Genomic DNA, 17002 nt, shown 5'->3' on the forward strand with positions numbered 1-17002 from the left:
GGTTCACCAATATCAGCCCCATATATGGGCTGCCAAATATGGGTCCCACATGAAACACTGCAACCAGGATCCCCATTGAACCAATATGGGCTGCCTATATTGACAAGCTCATTTTGCCGGTATTGTGCCAGTTCTTCCGTCATAATGCCAATTATGAGTTCGTGTAGCAATAATGCATTATCAGATATAATATCCACCACTAATAATATCCACAATTGTTTCACGCATACTGGCGTTATCTCTAAAAAAAGAGAGTAATGCCTTACACATATGGAGACGCCAGTACACAGCTACCCGTCCCCTAGGAACTGAGAAACCGCGTATGTGAGGACCAGGATCAACTGTTCTTAACACAGTCTCTATGCAGAAGACAGACAACATGGGGTACAACGAGTACCCCTGACGGACACCCCGTGTTGCTACAAACGGTCGAGAAATGTTACCATTAACAAAACGATCACTAGTGAGCCGAGAATACAAGTTCTGAAGCACAGACATGAAATGCACTAGGAAACCAAACACCCGCAAAACACAAATGTTATACATGATCAGAAGCCCTAGCTTTTCATCGGAATCATCACCATCATCATCATCGTTCCAAGAGTTAAATCGTTCTGACCAATGTAACTGGTGCAAGTGATATGGAGTTGTTGGCCTCACACTTCACTCTTAACAAAAGGGAACACTACAACAAACTCCTTTCCTTGCCACATATATAACTCCCTTTCGGAGAGTACAATTACTCTCCAGTAGGGAGAAAGGTGTTATGCTACTTCCTTGAGGGAGTGAGGAGACTCCCTTCTTGAGAGTAATTGGACTCTCCAAAAGGGAGTTATATATGTGGCAAGAAAGGAGTTAAGGTACACCCTTTTTTAAGAATGTAGTGGCGTTGAAATCTCAATTTTATTTTTTCTTATAATCAATCAATCAATCAGCTTGATCAGAAGAGACAGCAGCGCCAGGGAGCCGGCGCCTGTGAGCATATTGTAAGCGGATCCCACATCAACAGTACGGACGAGAAGATACTAAAACTGAATAGGTTTGAAACGGGTGAGATCAGGGATGGATGAGGATCTCTCAAACGTGTTGCTATAAGGAAGGCCACAATCTTGTAGTTACTATTTAATACGGTGCCACGACTGTGGGGAACTCCGGTCGTCTTTAGCACTCTTTGTGATTAAGATGACACGGTCACGCTTAAAAGAAAGGAGAAGTTGTCATTCACGAAGAAACAGAATAATGATTGCGGCAACAGATGGCCCTAGCGCTGTCCTGAAGACCTGGTGCCGATCAGCTCTTCATTTTGTACAAACTTCTATAATTTATGACAAAGTAACTTGGGGAGACAGCGCTTCACTAGAATTAAAAGGTCATTCAGGTAAGCCGCCAAGCGGTTGAAGGGTTCTCTGGAGACATGCGTACGAATGTACGTCGGAAGAAAACTACCAAGAAGATTGACGACCCTGTGATCCACTGGTATGATCTCTACCTTTCATTATCTATCAACGCAACCAGATTCATTAATCTTCTTCATAGTATTCGATGAACACGTCCTTGTGTATCAACCAACGAAATGAACCGCAATAGCATCATTCAAATGACCTACACTCTAAATCTTTTCACACCCCTACACTCTAAGAAAAAAAGGAGTAAAACGGGGAGTAATTGCAGCTTTTACTCCCCTAGTCTGCAATTACTCCCCATTTTACTCCCCTAACCCAACATTTAGTCCCGAAATTTACTCCCCAGGACTGCAAATTGTCACTAAACTTCACGAATGGTCCCCTGAATGCAACAGTCACCGTAAATATGTGCCCTTGGTCAATTTGAAGGGCATAAGGCTGTATAACTCAGACAACGTAGCAATTTTCCAGCAACACAGAGTAAGAAACAGTTAGCGCATCTTTCTTCGCAAATTGTGCCCTAGTATGGCGCAAGATTTTATATCACTCGATATATCACGGTTGACGGTTTGCTTCAAAGTATTTTCATGCATGCGCACCAATTATGTACCTGGGGCTCTTAGGACAGCGCGTGAAATGCGGTCTTCACTCTGTGACATTCATTTACTCCCGTGCATTACCCCCGAAAGGGACTATTTTTTGTGGCAATGCAATTACTCCCCAAAAGGAGTAAAAGTACTCCTTTTTTTTCTTCGAGTGTAAAGGTGTAAAATGGGTGTAAAATGGCTGTACACAGGAGCAATACACGCTTTGCGCACCCCAACAATTCGTTTGAGAGCTCTTGAGAGTGTAAGAAAGGTGTATTACACGATTTTCTGGAAAATCTCGGTGAGGGTGTGATATAGGGTGTATTCTAGGGTGTGTTTGAATCTTGAACATACGTTTACTTTGCTCACTGAAAGGAGATCGAATACTGCAGACATGACCGGGAAACATTATAAAGGAGCGCATTACATAAGACCAACAACAATTATATTTTGCCGATGATTGGTGTTTTATTGGCGCAGAGGCAACTTTTTTTTTTGACGATGAAGTATGCAGGTTTTCCACATTACATAAAATTACTTACGAAACACTAGAAGAACGCACGACATGACGAAATAATATACACATGGCATGATTAACGGCCAGGCGTGGATTAATTTAGACACACTAAGGAGAGCTTGACATCAGTTAATAACATAGGCAATCAGAGAGCGCGTCACATGAACTGATATAAGCAGTGATGGCCAGTAGTTAACTACATGTAGTTAAACTACTAGTTAAACTACCTGATTGTAGTTAAAAAGTAGTTATCAACTACTTGCAGAAATGTAGTGGCAACTACTAGTTAAACTACTATTTTAAGTAGTTAACTACAGTAGTTAGGTTACTGAAGGCGCCAACTACTTCCGATTTTGCCGCAACGTTTACGGCACGATTGTGCGTCCGACTTTTACCTTGAGCTACTTGTTTGATGAGAACGGAGGTGCAGAGCAACTGTGTCGTCCATGTGTACTAAATCTTCACTTTTAATGCCTTAAAACAGGTTGCTTTAAAACAATGTTTAGAACAGGTTGTTGAACGTACACCATAGCTGATCTGTTCTGTTTCCCACCACTATACTACCGCACATGCTTTATCTGTTTGTTTGTTTTTTGTAACGTCCGCAGTTTGATTCCAAAGCGTAAGGATTTGTGTAGTTTGTTGCAATCCTGTGAATGTGACCCTGTTGCACTTACTGAAACTTGGTTATCGCCAGATATAAGAGACAGTGAGCTGTTACCAGAGTGTCCTGGCTTTACCTTCTATCGCTGTGATGCATTCATCCCAGAATTACACAAATCACTACATCATATATTTCCCAAAATTCCCAAATTCAAAGGTTATTCTTCTTGGTGATTTCAACTACCCCTCAATTAATTGGAGATCCACCTCAGCCTCTGGCAGTGAAGAACGTTCTTTCATTGATTTGTGTCATGTGTTTGACCTTCATCAGGTGGTTCATGAACCCACCCGTGTAACTCCCACCTCATCAAACATCCTAGACCTAATCCTCACTAACGACCCAGACATAGTAGGTTCTGTATTTTCTCCATGCGCCTTGAGTGACGACAAAGTACTACACTTTACAATATCTGTCCCCAGCGTGCCCCGTCGTCCCTCGTGCATACGCATAAGATTATACGATAAGGGTAACTACGACCAAGTAAATTCTGAATTATCCAAGTACTTGGCTAACTTTCTCGCTAATTTTGAAGTACGAACAGTCGAGGAAAACTGGTATTTATACAAATTCAAGATTAATGCACTTATTGAAGCCTATATACCCTCCATTCTCATCAAGACACATTGTCATGCCCCATGGTACAATCATGAAATCAAACTGCTCGCCCGTAAAAAGAAACGTCTGTACAGGCTTGCTAAGTGCTCTAAGTCTGCATCATCACTGCTAAAGTATCAAGAGTGCGCCCGGAAATACAAATCATTGGTGACTTCTTCGAAACGCATGTTCTATAGCGAGGGCCTCGTTAACCTCTTGAAGTACAACCCCAAAGCATTCTACAAAGTTATAGACCCAAAATCTCCATCGGTAAACATCCAACTGAAAGACCGTGATAGGAATTTTCTTAGAGGTAACCAACAATTCTCTTATCTTCAACAACGCATTTGCAAGCGTGTTCACCAACGAAGACACAACTCCCCCTGCCGCGCCTCCCACATCCATCTTCAATAGCATGTCACCGATAGCGATATCTCCTGCTGGCAGTGAAAAGATTATCTCTTCCATCTAGGTTTCCTCCTCTGCTGGTTTCGATGGAATAAACAGCAAAATTCTTAAAAACACAAAGGCTCACTCGAGCAGATTTCTTGCTGCAATATTCCAACAATCACTTAATAGTTCATAGATGGGTAGAAATCCAGCGAACCGGTAGAGTTGTAGGAAGGGAGTTGCCTCAGGACAGAAACCGCCGATATTTCGAACAGAGACTGCTCTTCTTCTGGGCACCGTCCTCATCATTGGCATGGTTTAAAGGGACAATTCGCATGAACCTTTAAACACGTCACACCTAACCCTTTAAATACCATGCCAGTGATGAGGACTGTGCCCAGAAAAAGAACAGTCTCTGTTCGAAATATCGGCGGCTTCTGTCATGAGGCAACTCCCTTCCTACTTAATAGTTCAATTCTGCCAGAAGACTGGCGTCGGGGAATGATAATACCAGTGCATAAAAGTGGTGTCACTCATTCACGGTTGAACTATAGACCAATCTCCATTACCAGCGTCCCCTGCAAAATCATGGAACACATTATATATTCGTAGGTAATCAACTTCCTAGAGTCAAATGCTTACTTTTCCCCCTGCCAGCATGGCTTCCGTAAAAATTTCTCGTGTGAAACACAACTAGCTCGTTTTATCCACGACCTCCACTCGAATATGGACAGTTCTACTCAAACAGATGCCGTGTTCCTGGACTTTGCTAAAGCCTTTGATTCTGTACCGCACGCTAGATTAATGGTAAAACTCTCACAACTAGGCCTTGATGCACATGTTCTCTCCTGGATTCATATGTTCTTAACTGACCGCCTCCAGTCCACTTTCGTGAACAACCATTCCTCGTCCTTTTGTCACGTATCATCTGGTGTCCCCCATGCAGGGTATGGCCTTTGGGGTATGTGAATAAATAAATAAATATTGCTTGTCTAGTGAAGCCTCATTTGCTGTGAAATAATTCTGCAATTTAGTTTATCGCGTAGGCACAGAAAGAATTTCGTCGCAAGCTTTGTATTTGACGATCGTAGCAATGGCTTGAGCCAAAGCTTATCATTGCTTGTGATTCATATTTAGGTGTCCAAGAACACTACAAGGGATTGGTGTTGATGGACAACGTTAAGTAGTTATAGATGTAGTTAAACTACATTGCAGTAGTTAAAGAAGTAGTTTTAACTACTCCCCTGAAAAGTAGTTGAACTACTAGTTAAACTACTCAATCGCAAAGTAGTTAGTAGTTATAGTTAAACTACTGTAGAAGTAGTTAGTGGCCATCACTGGATATAAGTAAGGCACACTACAGAAGCGCATGACATGGCTTGATAACGCGCCTGCCATCCGAGAGTTTGTGCAGGTTCAGCACGTCAGGTGAAACGCTCTTCCAATTTTCGAAAACAGTAGATTCCTGAGTGGTGGTTACCACATGGACATGCAAGTGGCAATCGTATTCAACGGTGGTTAAACACAGGGTAATGAAAAGAATATGATAATTTACAACATATATTCCTAAGATCTCTGAAAATACCGGCAAGTCATTTTCAGGAATTTCTTTTACAATTACACAACTTGCTGAAACTGCAAAGCTGTCAATCGTGACACTTCTGGCAGAAGCTTTCTTATGTGACATTCTGGTACCTGTTCAAGTGACACCTCTCTTGTTCCACCAGTTTTCAGTGAAAAATAAGTGAAAAAGAACAATTCAGAGCATATAACAATCCATGCATACCATTTTTCATATAGCCCATTGAAGTGTGTTCTGGTGAATTGGACTATCCTTGAGTTGCCTATGTATAACGAAAATCCAAAAGGGCTGCCAGGTACACGTACACAGAGAGTTGCCTATATGTATAGCCGAATATATTTCCTTAACCTAACATTCTTATACACATAGTTGATCTCACTAGAGTTCAGCAGTTACCTATATACATGCTGCATGAGCAGAGCAACTTTTACTGAATACTTTAGATGCAGTGAAACTTTTTATATATTAATGTTCATTTGGTGATTATCAAAATGACATACAAATACACTTCATTCCTAGATGATCCTGAAAGTGTTGTCAGCTCCCACCCAGAAAGTGTTGTCAGCTCGATGCGAAAAAAGTAGTTTTTTTCGCGTCAAGCTGACAACATTTTCTGCGTATTTTCTTATTCGGCGTTGAGAATTACACCCTTCCACATGATTACACCCTAACAATGTTGACGGTGTTAAACTACACCTTAAAAGGTGCGTGCCCTGCACATTTCGGTTTACACGCTTTAAGGTGTAATAAGATTTAGAGTGTAGCGAATAGGTTACAGACCGTCAGCGAATGCGGCGCACTAATCGCGCGATGTTTTTGCTAAACGGGAATAATGTGGTGTTATAAGATGCTTACCTGCTAGACGATGCGGCAACGTAGATACTCTCCTTAAGCAACACGGCTACAAGAACGAACCTCATACTCGTAAATGGCATCTGGAGAAGAGAAACGCTTTAGCAATAAGACTGTAACTCTACTGAACACATATTTCATTCGAATCATTCAAAGGGTGAGTGGTAGTGTCTTTAGTATTGAGCTATTTGCATGTCCGATAATAATTCACTCAATGCTTCCGACGTATGATCTCGAACCCTGACACCATTATGCACCATTTCTTCTCACTTTGGTCTGACTTGCAGCAAACTATGCAACACCTATGCTAGAAGCTACGAATACAAGAATTATTCAATTCACACCTTGACCATGGATGTCGCAGTTCCCTACTAACAACCCAAGCGCTGCACCGAAGGCAATTATTTTATGCGCTGGAAACTCGTTACCATTGTGCTGCTCATAAATCTTTTTCTTGCCAATTACGCACTGACGGAAGTGACTTCAACACTGCCTATTGTTTTCGAAAATTAAGTGTGATCGAGTATCGCTAATTATCGAGTCTCATTTTCAGTGCCTTTCCGAAAGGGGCCAAGGACACCGGCCATTCAGTTGTCAGTCCAACCTTACCCAGTAGTGCTTGCTTGATCTGAAGTAACGAATGAATGTAAATGAAAAGGAAATATGTACGGAACTGGTTTATTGTAAATTGCTCCCAGTGCTGCACAATTCAATCTGAGCCCCCTAATTCCTGGAACTGTCTTTGTATGCTGCACAAACATTCGATCTCGCCGGGCAGAGCTCTGAAACAATCCCGCTTCTCGTTCTTATGCGTTACTACATGCATAGTTACTACAAGAAATACAAAAATATTCCGGGTTCGTTGGTGAAGCGAACACGTGAGCGTTATTATACCCAGCTGATTATGAGCAGTGGTTCTTATCAGTCAATAATCTGGAAGGTCGTTGACTCTGCAATAAATCGCCCAAGAAAACGATGTAACGTTATCTCATCCGTGGATGAACCAGGGATTGGTACACACTATTCACGAAGCCATCGGTAACATTTTTAATGCTTATTTTAGTAACATAGCAGAACACGTTGAATTTCTTCCTCTGACAGAACAAACCGCTGATCTGATATCACAGTCATCTACTTTCTCTCTCACCCCTACGGATCACGTGGACATCCAACATGTCCTCCGGATCTGACAGTATCTCTGTCTTTGTGAAGTTTTCACGTGGTTGGTTGGTTGGTTTTAAGAAAAAATAAATCTCATCATATCTCTCTCTGAACCCACCATCATCATGTCTCTGAACTCATTGGCGAGCTTGTTAATGGATTGTTGCTTGAAGGTATTTTCCCAACTGATTTGAAGTTGGCTAAAGCTATTCCTGTTCACAAAAAAGGGAGTAAACTGCTTCCAGGAAAGTATCGACCCATTGTCATTCTCCCTTCCCTCAGCAAGGTTATAGAAAGCCTTATCTTAAAACGCCTAGTCCATTACTTTGAATCTCACCATTGCGATTTCGGTAAAATCGCTCAACAGAACTCGCGCTTAGTAATATTATAGAACAGATCAAATCCAACATGGATTCAAGGCTACCTACTTTGGGCGTATTTACAGACCTAACCAAGGCTTTTGATTTTATTAGACATGATTTGTTATTATGCAAGTTTGAAAAGCATGGCATTAGGGGCATACGACTTCAATTAATTTCAAGCTACTTACAAAATCGAAAACACTTCGTACTGGTTACTGGTGTTACCTCAGATTTAACATTTAGCAAATTGGGGGTTCCTCAAGGATCGATCCTGGGTCCGTTTCTGTTCCTTTTGTATGTTAATGGCCTTCCGAAGTTTCTTGACCAGAAATGTATTTTACATGCAGATGGTACGAATATATTTATAGAGGGTAACACTGAAGAAGGCCTCTTCACTCTAAAAAAAAGGAGGCCAGGGTGACTCCCCTTGGGGCAGTCAAAACCTGCCACATATATACCCCCCCCTCCTAGAGTCACTACGACTTCATCAAGGTAGGGGGGTCATTTGATGCCATCAAGAGGAGTCATTTGACTCCCATTGGCATGGATTTGTTTTGACTCCTACCGGCATCAAGTGACGCCATGGGGGGCACTCACTTGATGCCCCAGGGAGTGGGGGGGGGGGGGGGGACCTTCTACCCACACACACGAAAAATGCATCAATACGAAGCACCGTTGCAATAAATTTCGTTTCCCTGCAGTACTCGCTAACTGCGCCAGTTCATGACTTGAACGTGCAAATATAAATTCCGTTTGATCACTTACATCAACATGTACTGGCAGTTAGAACATTCAGCAGAAAGACATAATTTACTGCAAATGGTATTTTGCATTTTTGACAAGTTGCTAAATGGTTCCAGATTATAGGCTTAAGATCAGATATTTTTATTGCTTTGACAATTAGCACTCCTTCGAGAGAAGATAGCAGCAATAGGCTGCAGCGACTAGGTCAAACACGCTTTGCTCTTTAAATTGAAACAGCTGAACCACCTGCTCAACTTTGACGTTGTTCACAGGCCCTCCACAAATCTGATTATCCACATCGATTACGAATTAGCAGTCGCTGAGCGTAGTGGGTATTAACTGTCCTATACTTCTTGAAACCAGTTTCATCCAGTTCGAGTGAACAGCTGACTTATACAATTTTTCACCAGAATCAAGATTTTTGTTCTTGTTTCTTCTTTCCTCATGCGGTCAGACGAAATGTCATCTACAAGGCGGTGCCTTCAGAAACCCATCTGTCTGGTATTTCATGTACTGCAGATACGGAAATGGTACCTGTGAATTTCCGAACTGACAGAGAACGAATTATCATTACCGGGGACAAAAATCGGAATGTGCTACAATATGAAAATATGTGCTACAATATGAAAAGCTTCCTAAAAAATGTGAAGAACGCAATGAAAAAGGTTTCTGACAACAGCATGAACGTCTTGCTGATGTGCTGGCTGGTGATACTGCTGCAGAATTCAAGTTACACTTGAATACTTTCCGTTGATGCTGCCATTGTTACTGTATAAGAAGTTAGCCAGTAGCACTTACGCTCTGTCTTCAAAATCTTTCTGTATGCTGTTTCATACCTTCGAGTAACATTTTGCTGCTATTCCAAATTAATTCCCAGCCCCCCCCCTCCCCCGATAAGAAGAATAGGTGCTGTGTTCTTGCAACCTCAGAGGTGACCGTCACACAGATCCAGCACGCAAAATACTGAATAGGGGGCGGGCTTTCCGAGATAACCCCCTCTATGATGAAGCATTATCTGGATATTAATGAGGCGTAGCAACTAGTTATGGCAACTAGTAGTTCTTAATTGATGTACGTTATGAGGTTTGTGCAAAGTTTTAATCTGTATAAGCTATAAATGGTGATTCCACGTTAATGTAACAGTTAATCAGCAACGCACGAGGACTGTACACAACGTTAACGGTAGAGAAGGTGGCGACCAGCAATGCCACAGTGTCCTCCATGCAGGATGCCCGACCATGAACCCTTCGATGAAAACAGAGAGCGATGCAGAAATTTGCAGGTCATCTCCTGTGTGCTGGATGATGGTAGGATACATATGGGCCCCTCCCGGCTTCTGCAAGTAAAGTATTTTAAGAGTGAAATTACGAAGAGCGCCAGCAAAACCATACCACACTATCACATAAGAATATAATTTCTTAAGCTCTATCTCTTCCGTGGAAAATGCATACGATAATTCAGGGGTTAAAATGTAGTTCGTATTTGCTGCCGTGAATTAAATAAGGCTAAATGAGGATGTTTCTCATCAGCACTGCAGTGATGTGATTGACACAAGCCATTTCAGAAAACCTACTGCAGCAGGAAAAAATCCCCTTTCAAGCAACAAAACGGTGCTTTTGAGCAGAAATGCTATATCATCACGCGCACACTAAATACTTTATTTTTAATATACTTTCAAAAGAGTGAAGTACATGTGACCAGCGAAGCCGAAGCCCATCTCCTTGTAGCGATTGTCATGTAGCTGCAGTTAGTTGAAGTATGTTACCTGTAATCACAAAAATTAAACCAGTGTTCGTAACCGCGACAGAGCGGTGTCAAAATTCAAAAATTCCAGTTGAAGTACAGTAAACAATTGCATATAAATAACTGCTAAGAATTTCTTGGTCATTTTCTGCCGATATGTTGCAGTCACAGTGCCAAATATAAACGAAATAGCCAAAGAAAATGCCAAAGCTAGCATACTGGTGAAAAAGTACTATGTGTGCTCCTAACACTGTGACATCTTTTTTAGTTATTTTCGCACTCAATTTGCGCACTGTGCTTTCACGTAGTGCTAGAATCACATACGCTGAATATTTATTTCAAGTTTCTCATTCCACAACACAAATTAATTGATCGCCTATTACGAGAGTTCTCGCAATTCTTTTGTGTTATCGTGTTAGGGGTGTCATGTGACATCTGCGATAAGTAGCGGAAACACAGCACGTAAACACAGCAATGACTTCAAAAATGAAAGAGAGCGTGATAGTGATCGGGCTCGCGTACTCCATCCTGTCATATTCTTAATCCTTACGGTAGGGGAGATCTTATCTCCGTCCCGTTACTATTGCCTGGCCCAAACAGGTAGGAGACAAACTAATGAGCAGATTCACGCTTTAAACAACACATGTCAGGAAAGGGTTTCCTAACAGCAGATACCGGACTAACGCCTGCACAACGGAAGCGAAACTGTAAGACTAGGAGACGCGACTATACCAGGCTCCCACAGCTCCCCATAGAGCCTACAGTTTGAGATAATTCAGGCAACAATGGACATGCAACCAATGAAAATGAACTATAATGCCTAGCATTCGGCCAATCAGGAGTCCCTCAGTTTGGCTCGCCTTTCGGCCCGGTACTGGCTACCATCGGCTTTTACTTTTACTGGTTTTCATGCCCGACGCTCGCTACTCCGTATTCCAGAACTACTAGGCAAATTTTGGACGAAATACACATTTATTTGAAACATCGTACTGACTCGATAGTCTGACACGAATATTCACCGTGCGTACAGTCCAAATCGTTGACCAAGTTGGAACTCGCAAAACACACACACACAGTCTACTCCTAGAAGCGAGCGACACTCACACGAGTGCATGCGATTTCACGGTGAGCATCTCCTTTGGTTGGTTGCAGTCCGGAGGTTTCAACGAAGCGGGAAATGCTTGTCGCACGGGCATCAAATCCTGTCTCCGTTGTGACTGCATTTGAAAATGCGACGGCGCTCACAAGTGTTCCTCGCGCGTCAGCTCACCACTGCATTCCAGTTCTGAACTCGAGAGGCTGTTCGTTCGTAGGATACTTGTGTCGGGAAACATCACAACACCCGTTGAGTCACTTTGACACACTAACAAATCTGCGACTTCTCTTTGAACAATGCGGTCATAGGTGTCAATAGGGTGGTGTCAACTGACCTTGTCGAGACGCGAGACGCTCGCTGCCACTTCTCTCCCTTCTCTTCTCGTAACTGCCCGCGAGACAGGCAGTCCACGAAAGAATGCTCTTTTGAAACTTTGCCAGCCAATAGCGGAGCGCGCAATGTCCTTCGGCCAATGGGTATCGACTACGATGCCTGACGGAGTAATAACACGTGTTTATGACGTGCAAATATTTTTTTACAGCCGCGAAGAGGGGGAGCTATGGGGGCCTGACTATACTGCCCCGCGATATCACTTGCGCTGCCCGCTGACTAGACACGCGCTAAACAAGTAGAGGGTCTCAGCTGGAGCCTTGCCTTCGCATTTAACAGCGGAAGTGGATGTTTGCGCAGGCCTGGCGCAGATTCCTGATATTTTGCGAAAATGTACTAGGATGTAGCAGGGTTGGCTGTGTGGCACGATTGGCGGAGGAATCACATCACTGGACTGCAGTCCACCGTAGCTGTATCGGGTGTTTCACCTAACACGATAAAAAATTCTAACTCACGACGTACTCGCAAGGCGATTATGAGACTTTCGGAAATTACCTTCTGGAAACTTTTGCCACCATTCAGGAAGGCTTCGGACAATTTTTCATTGTGGTAAATTTATTTTCTTCAAGTGAACATTGAAAATTGCAAGTGAACCTCACTTTTTTTCAACAGAGATATGAAGTGCTCCACCGATAACCGCGGACCCAACAGAAACTGTATGCAGTATCGCAACAAAAATAACTGAAGAAAAATGTGTAAAATTTCAGCTTTATCCCCGCCTACTCGACTGTCCCAAAGAAAAGCGCATGGAAGATGCGGGGAGAGGAGGAAGTAATCCCCTCTTGTTTTCCCTTCCTTCCCCCGCATTGACCTTGACGATGGGGACAACCGTCTTATCACAAAGGAAACAAAACAACAGTCTTATCACAAAGAACGCACAACAAATAAAGTCGGGGACACCTCCTCCTCGAGACCAACATTACGCGCTTCTTGGCGAACATCAAGCAGGCGTGGCTAAAGTGTAATTTTTACTTTTTTTTTTCGATTTTTCGATTTCAGTTGCGATAATGTGCATAGTTTTTGTTGAGTCTGTTGGGCGCTTACCCGTGGACGACTTCAAATTTCTATAAAAAGAAAGTAAGGTTCGCTTGGCAAGTTTCGAAGTTCAATTGAGTAAAAATAAGTTTTCTCCGATTAAATATTGTGCAAAGCCTTCCTCTATGGTGGCAAAACTTTCCAGAAGGTAATTACCGAAAGTCCCACAATACATCAGCGACTATGTCGCCAGTTCCAATTTTTTATCACTTTACGCTCTGTATATGCTGTACATATTAAAACTGTGTACGTGTACTGTAGCACAAACAAACTTCTAGTGTAACCTCCCAAAGAGAATGTTAACTTTAGTGAGCCCGGTTGGGCAGTCTACGGCTTCTTTTTTTTCTTACAATTTCTCGATTTTGTGGAGTTGATTTAAGGTACCTTTCTATTTATTTCTACGGCACATTTATGACTGTGGAATTCGTCTAAACTTTATGCATCCTAATCCTACGTGGTTGGAATCAGACTGTGGTTCTCCCGGTAGATTTTTCACTCCCAAGGACGCATACTATCTCCCCCCCCCCATTTCCCATTGGTTGCATCGTCGTAGTGAAGTTTCCCTTACACTCTGAGAAAAAAATGTGTTAAACTGACTCCTTTAGCGGTGCGAAAGGCATAGGCGGCAACCGCATGCAGCACTTTTGCCAACTGAATGGCAGCAGAACTTGAAAGGAACGGTGACCTACTAAGCGAACAATAGACGACGGACCGATGAGCCGGTTTCTGCCAAGGATAGAAATTTAGTCTGAGGAGAGGAAGTGACACCACCCGGAACCGTGTGCGCCAATGAAAACACGCTTGACAGGAAATGATCCAAGCACGTGACAAAGTCACCTGTGACCATGCCTGTGACCGCTTTGTTTTTTTGTTTTTTTACTTTCGGGCTTTGCCCTCTTCGTCCTGCCTCCTAGAAGGGCACGCAGATGGCCCGTCGCGCGGACTTCGGCGTGGATATATTAATATCTGAGGTTTCAAGGAGGCCACCCCTTTGGAACGTCAAACTTGTTCAGTATAAGGACATCAACTTAAAATATATCCTTTGGCAGGAGGTGGCAAGGTGTGTGCAAGGCGAAGGTGACTAAATGAAACATCAAGATATTATTTGCGGCACATGGCAAATCGGAAATGTATGAGGAGATAACGGTAACAAAAATGCAGTCTGATATTTCTCTAGTGAGCATTGCCAGAAACACTCATAAGCCAACATTCTCTTCGTACGTATCTCAAAATTTCTTGTAAGCACCTGATTTCTAGATGTTATTAGCACCGTACTTTTTCAAGAACTGCTAAAATATCATTTATTTACTAAACAATGCGTACAGCAGTTTACTACAATAAGCATTGCCATATCGCGTGCAACAAGCGGTGGTAAACGCGAGGCCGACGCTTCACCATGACAACCTCAACGTGGACATTCTGCTCCATGCGGTTGCATAGCTTCGATACCGTTCCGTTCACGCTGAGTTGGCGCTCCGTTGGCCCGATTCAGTTGGCAAAAGTTGCTCCACGCGGTTGCCGCCATAGACTCCCGTGTCTGATTTCTCCGCCCACTTCATGTAGATTTGGTCCATTCTAAACGTGCCGATCACCATTTTTCTAGACTTCTAAGCCGGTCCACGCTAAGCCTACCGATTGGCCCTTCACACTGACCTGTCCATTCTAAGTCCACTAAACAGGGATTGGCTAGCCTGCATTTGTCGCTCCTAAGCCGGTCCGGAACCAGGCAGCGCACGACTAACAAGAAGCGACAATTGTTGATTTCAACTTTTATTTGGTACACACCCTCCTGGTCCAGCTGCATCGTAGAGCATCGGTTGATTCAGCTTACTCAGAGAGATCATTGGTCACTCGTGTATCGATCCACTCATTGGTCGATAATTCTATCTGGTCGCTTCCATTCATCTCTTGCGCTCATCGCTAGCTGGTCGCTCAGCTCCTTCAGTAGACTCCACCTGCTATTGGTCCATCTAACTGCAAGTGGTCACTCCCAAGCGCTCATTGGCCCTTCGAACTGCAAGTGGTCACTCACCCGACAGCTTATTGGTTCATACTTCTAGCCGGTCACACATCTCTAGAGCTCCCTCATAGGCTCCAACTGCGATTGGTTCTCCTAACTGCAAGTGGTCACACACAGAACTGCTACTGGTCCATCGAACAGCCAGCCACTCATTGGTCACTCCCTCTAATCTCTAGATAAGATAATATATATAATAATAATATAAGATAAGATACGGTTACGGCAAAGCGCACTGGAATGACAGACGAAAACTTTGAGCGCCAGCTATAGCTGAAACTCAAGCAACACTGTAAACCAGGTAGCGCATATGTAACGGTTAAGTATTGCTTGACCAAGAGGCTTTTTTGAATGTACCTCTTAAATTTAAAAGGTACACACGCCCTCACATGCTGTACGTGAAATGAATAACGCGCGGCGATTTAGGCCAACTCGGCGGGATGGTTTCCCTCCTCTACGACCCAACAGCCCCAAGAAGCTGCACGATAAGTATCACAAACAAATACCTTTATTCGAAAATCACAAGCCTTTAGAGAGAGCGCGTGCATTGTCATGATGCACAAACGTAGAACGCACGTACGGGGCACAACGTACTGATAACGCTGACCACTGCATCTTTCCTTCACCGTTGCGCTGCTCGGTGGTCACGCTTTTTCATCTTTTCCACACCTTTCGGTTCCTGGTCTTCTCCAACTTCCGTTTCTTCCACAGAACGTAATGCCAACCACAGAAGATGATTTACTCACCCGTTTACGACATCGCCTGGACGTAACCTAGGAGAAAATACTATGTAAAAAATCAATCAAAATAAAACCAAAAAGGCTTGCCTGAGAAACATGCTTACTTGCTTGTGTAATCCAGGTATAAAGTGCTATCCATGCTTCTCTTATTCACGCATCAACGTTCGTGCATGAAGCGCAGAGTTCGTTGTTTCCACCCCTCACTATATCGTTGTCTCCAGCCTGCCGGTGATCAGGACAACTGGGAATCAGAACGAAGATGAACGAAAATGCGTCGTGCGGACGAATTGTATAATAGTATAATAGATAGATATAGATAATAGATATAATGCGCGCCTCAAACGACTCCAATATTGAAAGCGACGAGCGAGTTTGTTCAAAGATAGAGCAGGATCATCGTCGCTCACCGACGTTTCAAAACAAACTGATCTGCCAGCTGTTGGAAGAAACGCGTTCTTCCCAAATGTGGGATTCCTCACGGTCACGGGTTCCAGTTATTGCCATTTTTGATAGAATGACAGTGCAGAGCCATTACGGCACTGCTGTATAAGCGGATTTATTGAGTGGTATTCGGAATCATGCGACATTTTTGCAGCGCATGGAGATCGCGATAAGGCGTTCATATCATGCGCCTGCGAAACACGCGGTACACATGAGGAACAGCTGGTACACCGCGCGTAGAAGGTACCTACCCGGTACGGATGGATGTCGGAGCCCTTGAGCCGCTTGAATTTCGTTCGGGAAATGTACCTGCTGGTTGAGCACTGTACCTTACGTGTACCCCTCACCCCAGGTGCGGGTACTCTTTTATGCAGTACATATCGGGTGCACGATTTAGAGTGTCTAAGCTGTATGGTAAATATCCTGCTTTTATGCTGTAAAACCGCCTTCTCTGTTGTCTGAAGGTACGTTCACGTAAGCCAGAATTCCATGTTGTAAATGTCATGTAACTTGTTTGTATTTTCAGCGAAACTGTCAGGTTACTTTTTCTTATATAACGGTAGCCGTACATGGTTAGCTTACTTGGAAGCATCGATATCGGTATTTTGCTACTTTCTACTCAAGTAAGAAGTATCAGTAACTCGATACCATTCTGTTGTATCAAGTACAACACTGCATCCCAGA

At 43.2% G+C, this 17002-nt stretch overlaps 1 protein-coding gene across 4 annotated transcripts in view; it reads right to left on the reverse strand.

Annotated features, from left to right (window-relative positions):
* Positions 1 to 12059, reverse strand: part of LOC135378882 (group 3 secretory phospholipase A2-like) — a 46835-nt gene extending 34776 nt beyond the window's left edge. Inside the window, exons 1-5 of one of the 4 annotated variants that reach the window (XM_064612033.1) lie at positions 12030 to 12059; positions 11704 to 11916; positions 10529 to 10621; positions 10016 to 10192; positions 6593 to 6672 (exon numbers count right to left, since the gene is read on the reverse strand). In XM_064612033.1, coding sequence (XP_064468103.1) covers positions 6593 to 6672; positions 10016 to 10192; positions 10529 to 10573 — 302 coding nt within the window. In that variant the 5' untranslated portion in view covers positions 10574 to 10621; positions 11704 to 11916; positions 12030 to 12059. Of the gene's footprint in view, positions 1 to 6592; positions 6673 to 6859; positions 6896 to 6933; positions 10193 to 10528; positions 10622 to 11703 lie in introns of those variants that run through there. The other 3 variants (XM_064612034.1, XM_064612035.1, XM_064612036.1) reach the window with 3 other exon arrangements.
* Positions 12060 to 17002: the final 4943 nt, after the last annotated feature.

Source organism: Ornithodoros turicata, chromosome 1 (assembly GCF_037126465.1).
Source record: "Ornithodoros turicata isolate Travis chromosome 1, ASM3712646v1, whole genome shotgun sequence".
Taxonomy (NCBI): domain Eukaryota; kingdom Metazoa; phylum Arthropoda; class Arachnida; order Ixodida; family Argasidae; genus Ornithodoros; species Ornithodoros turicata.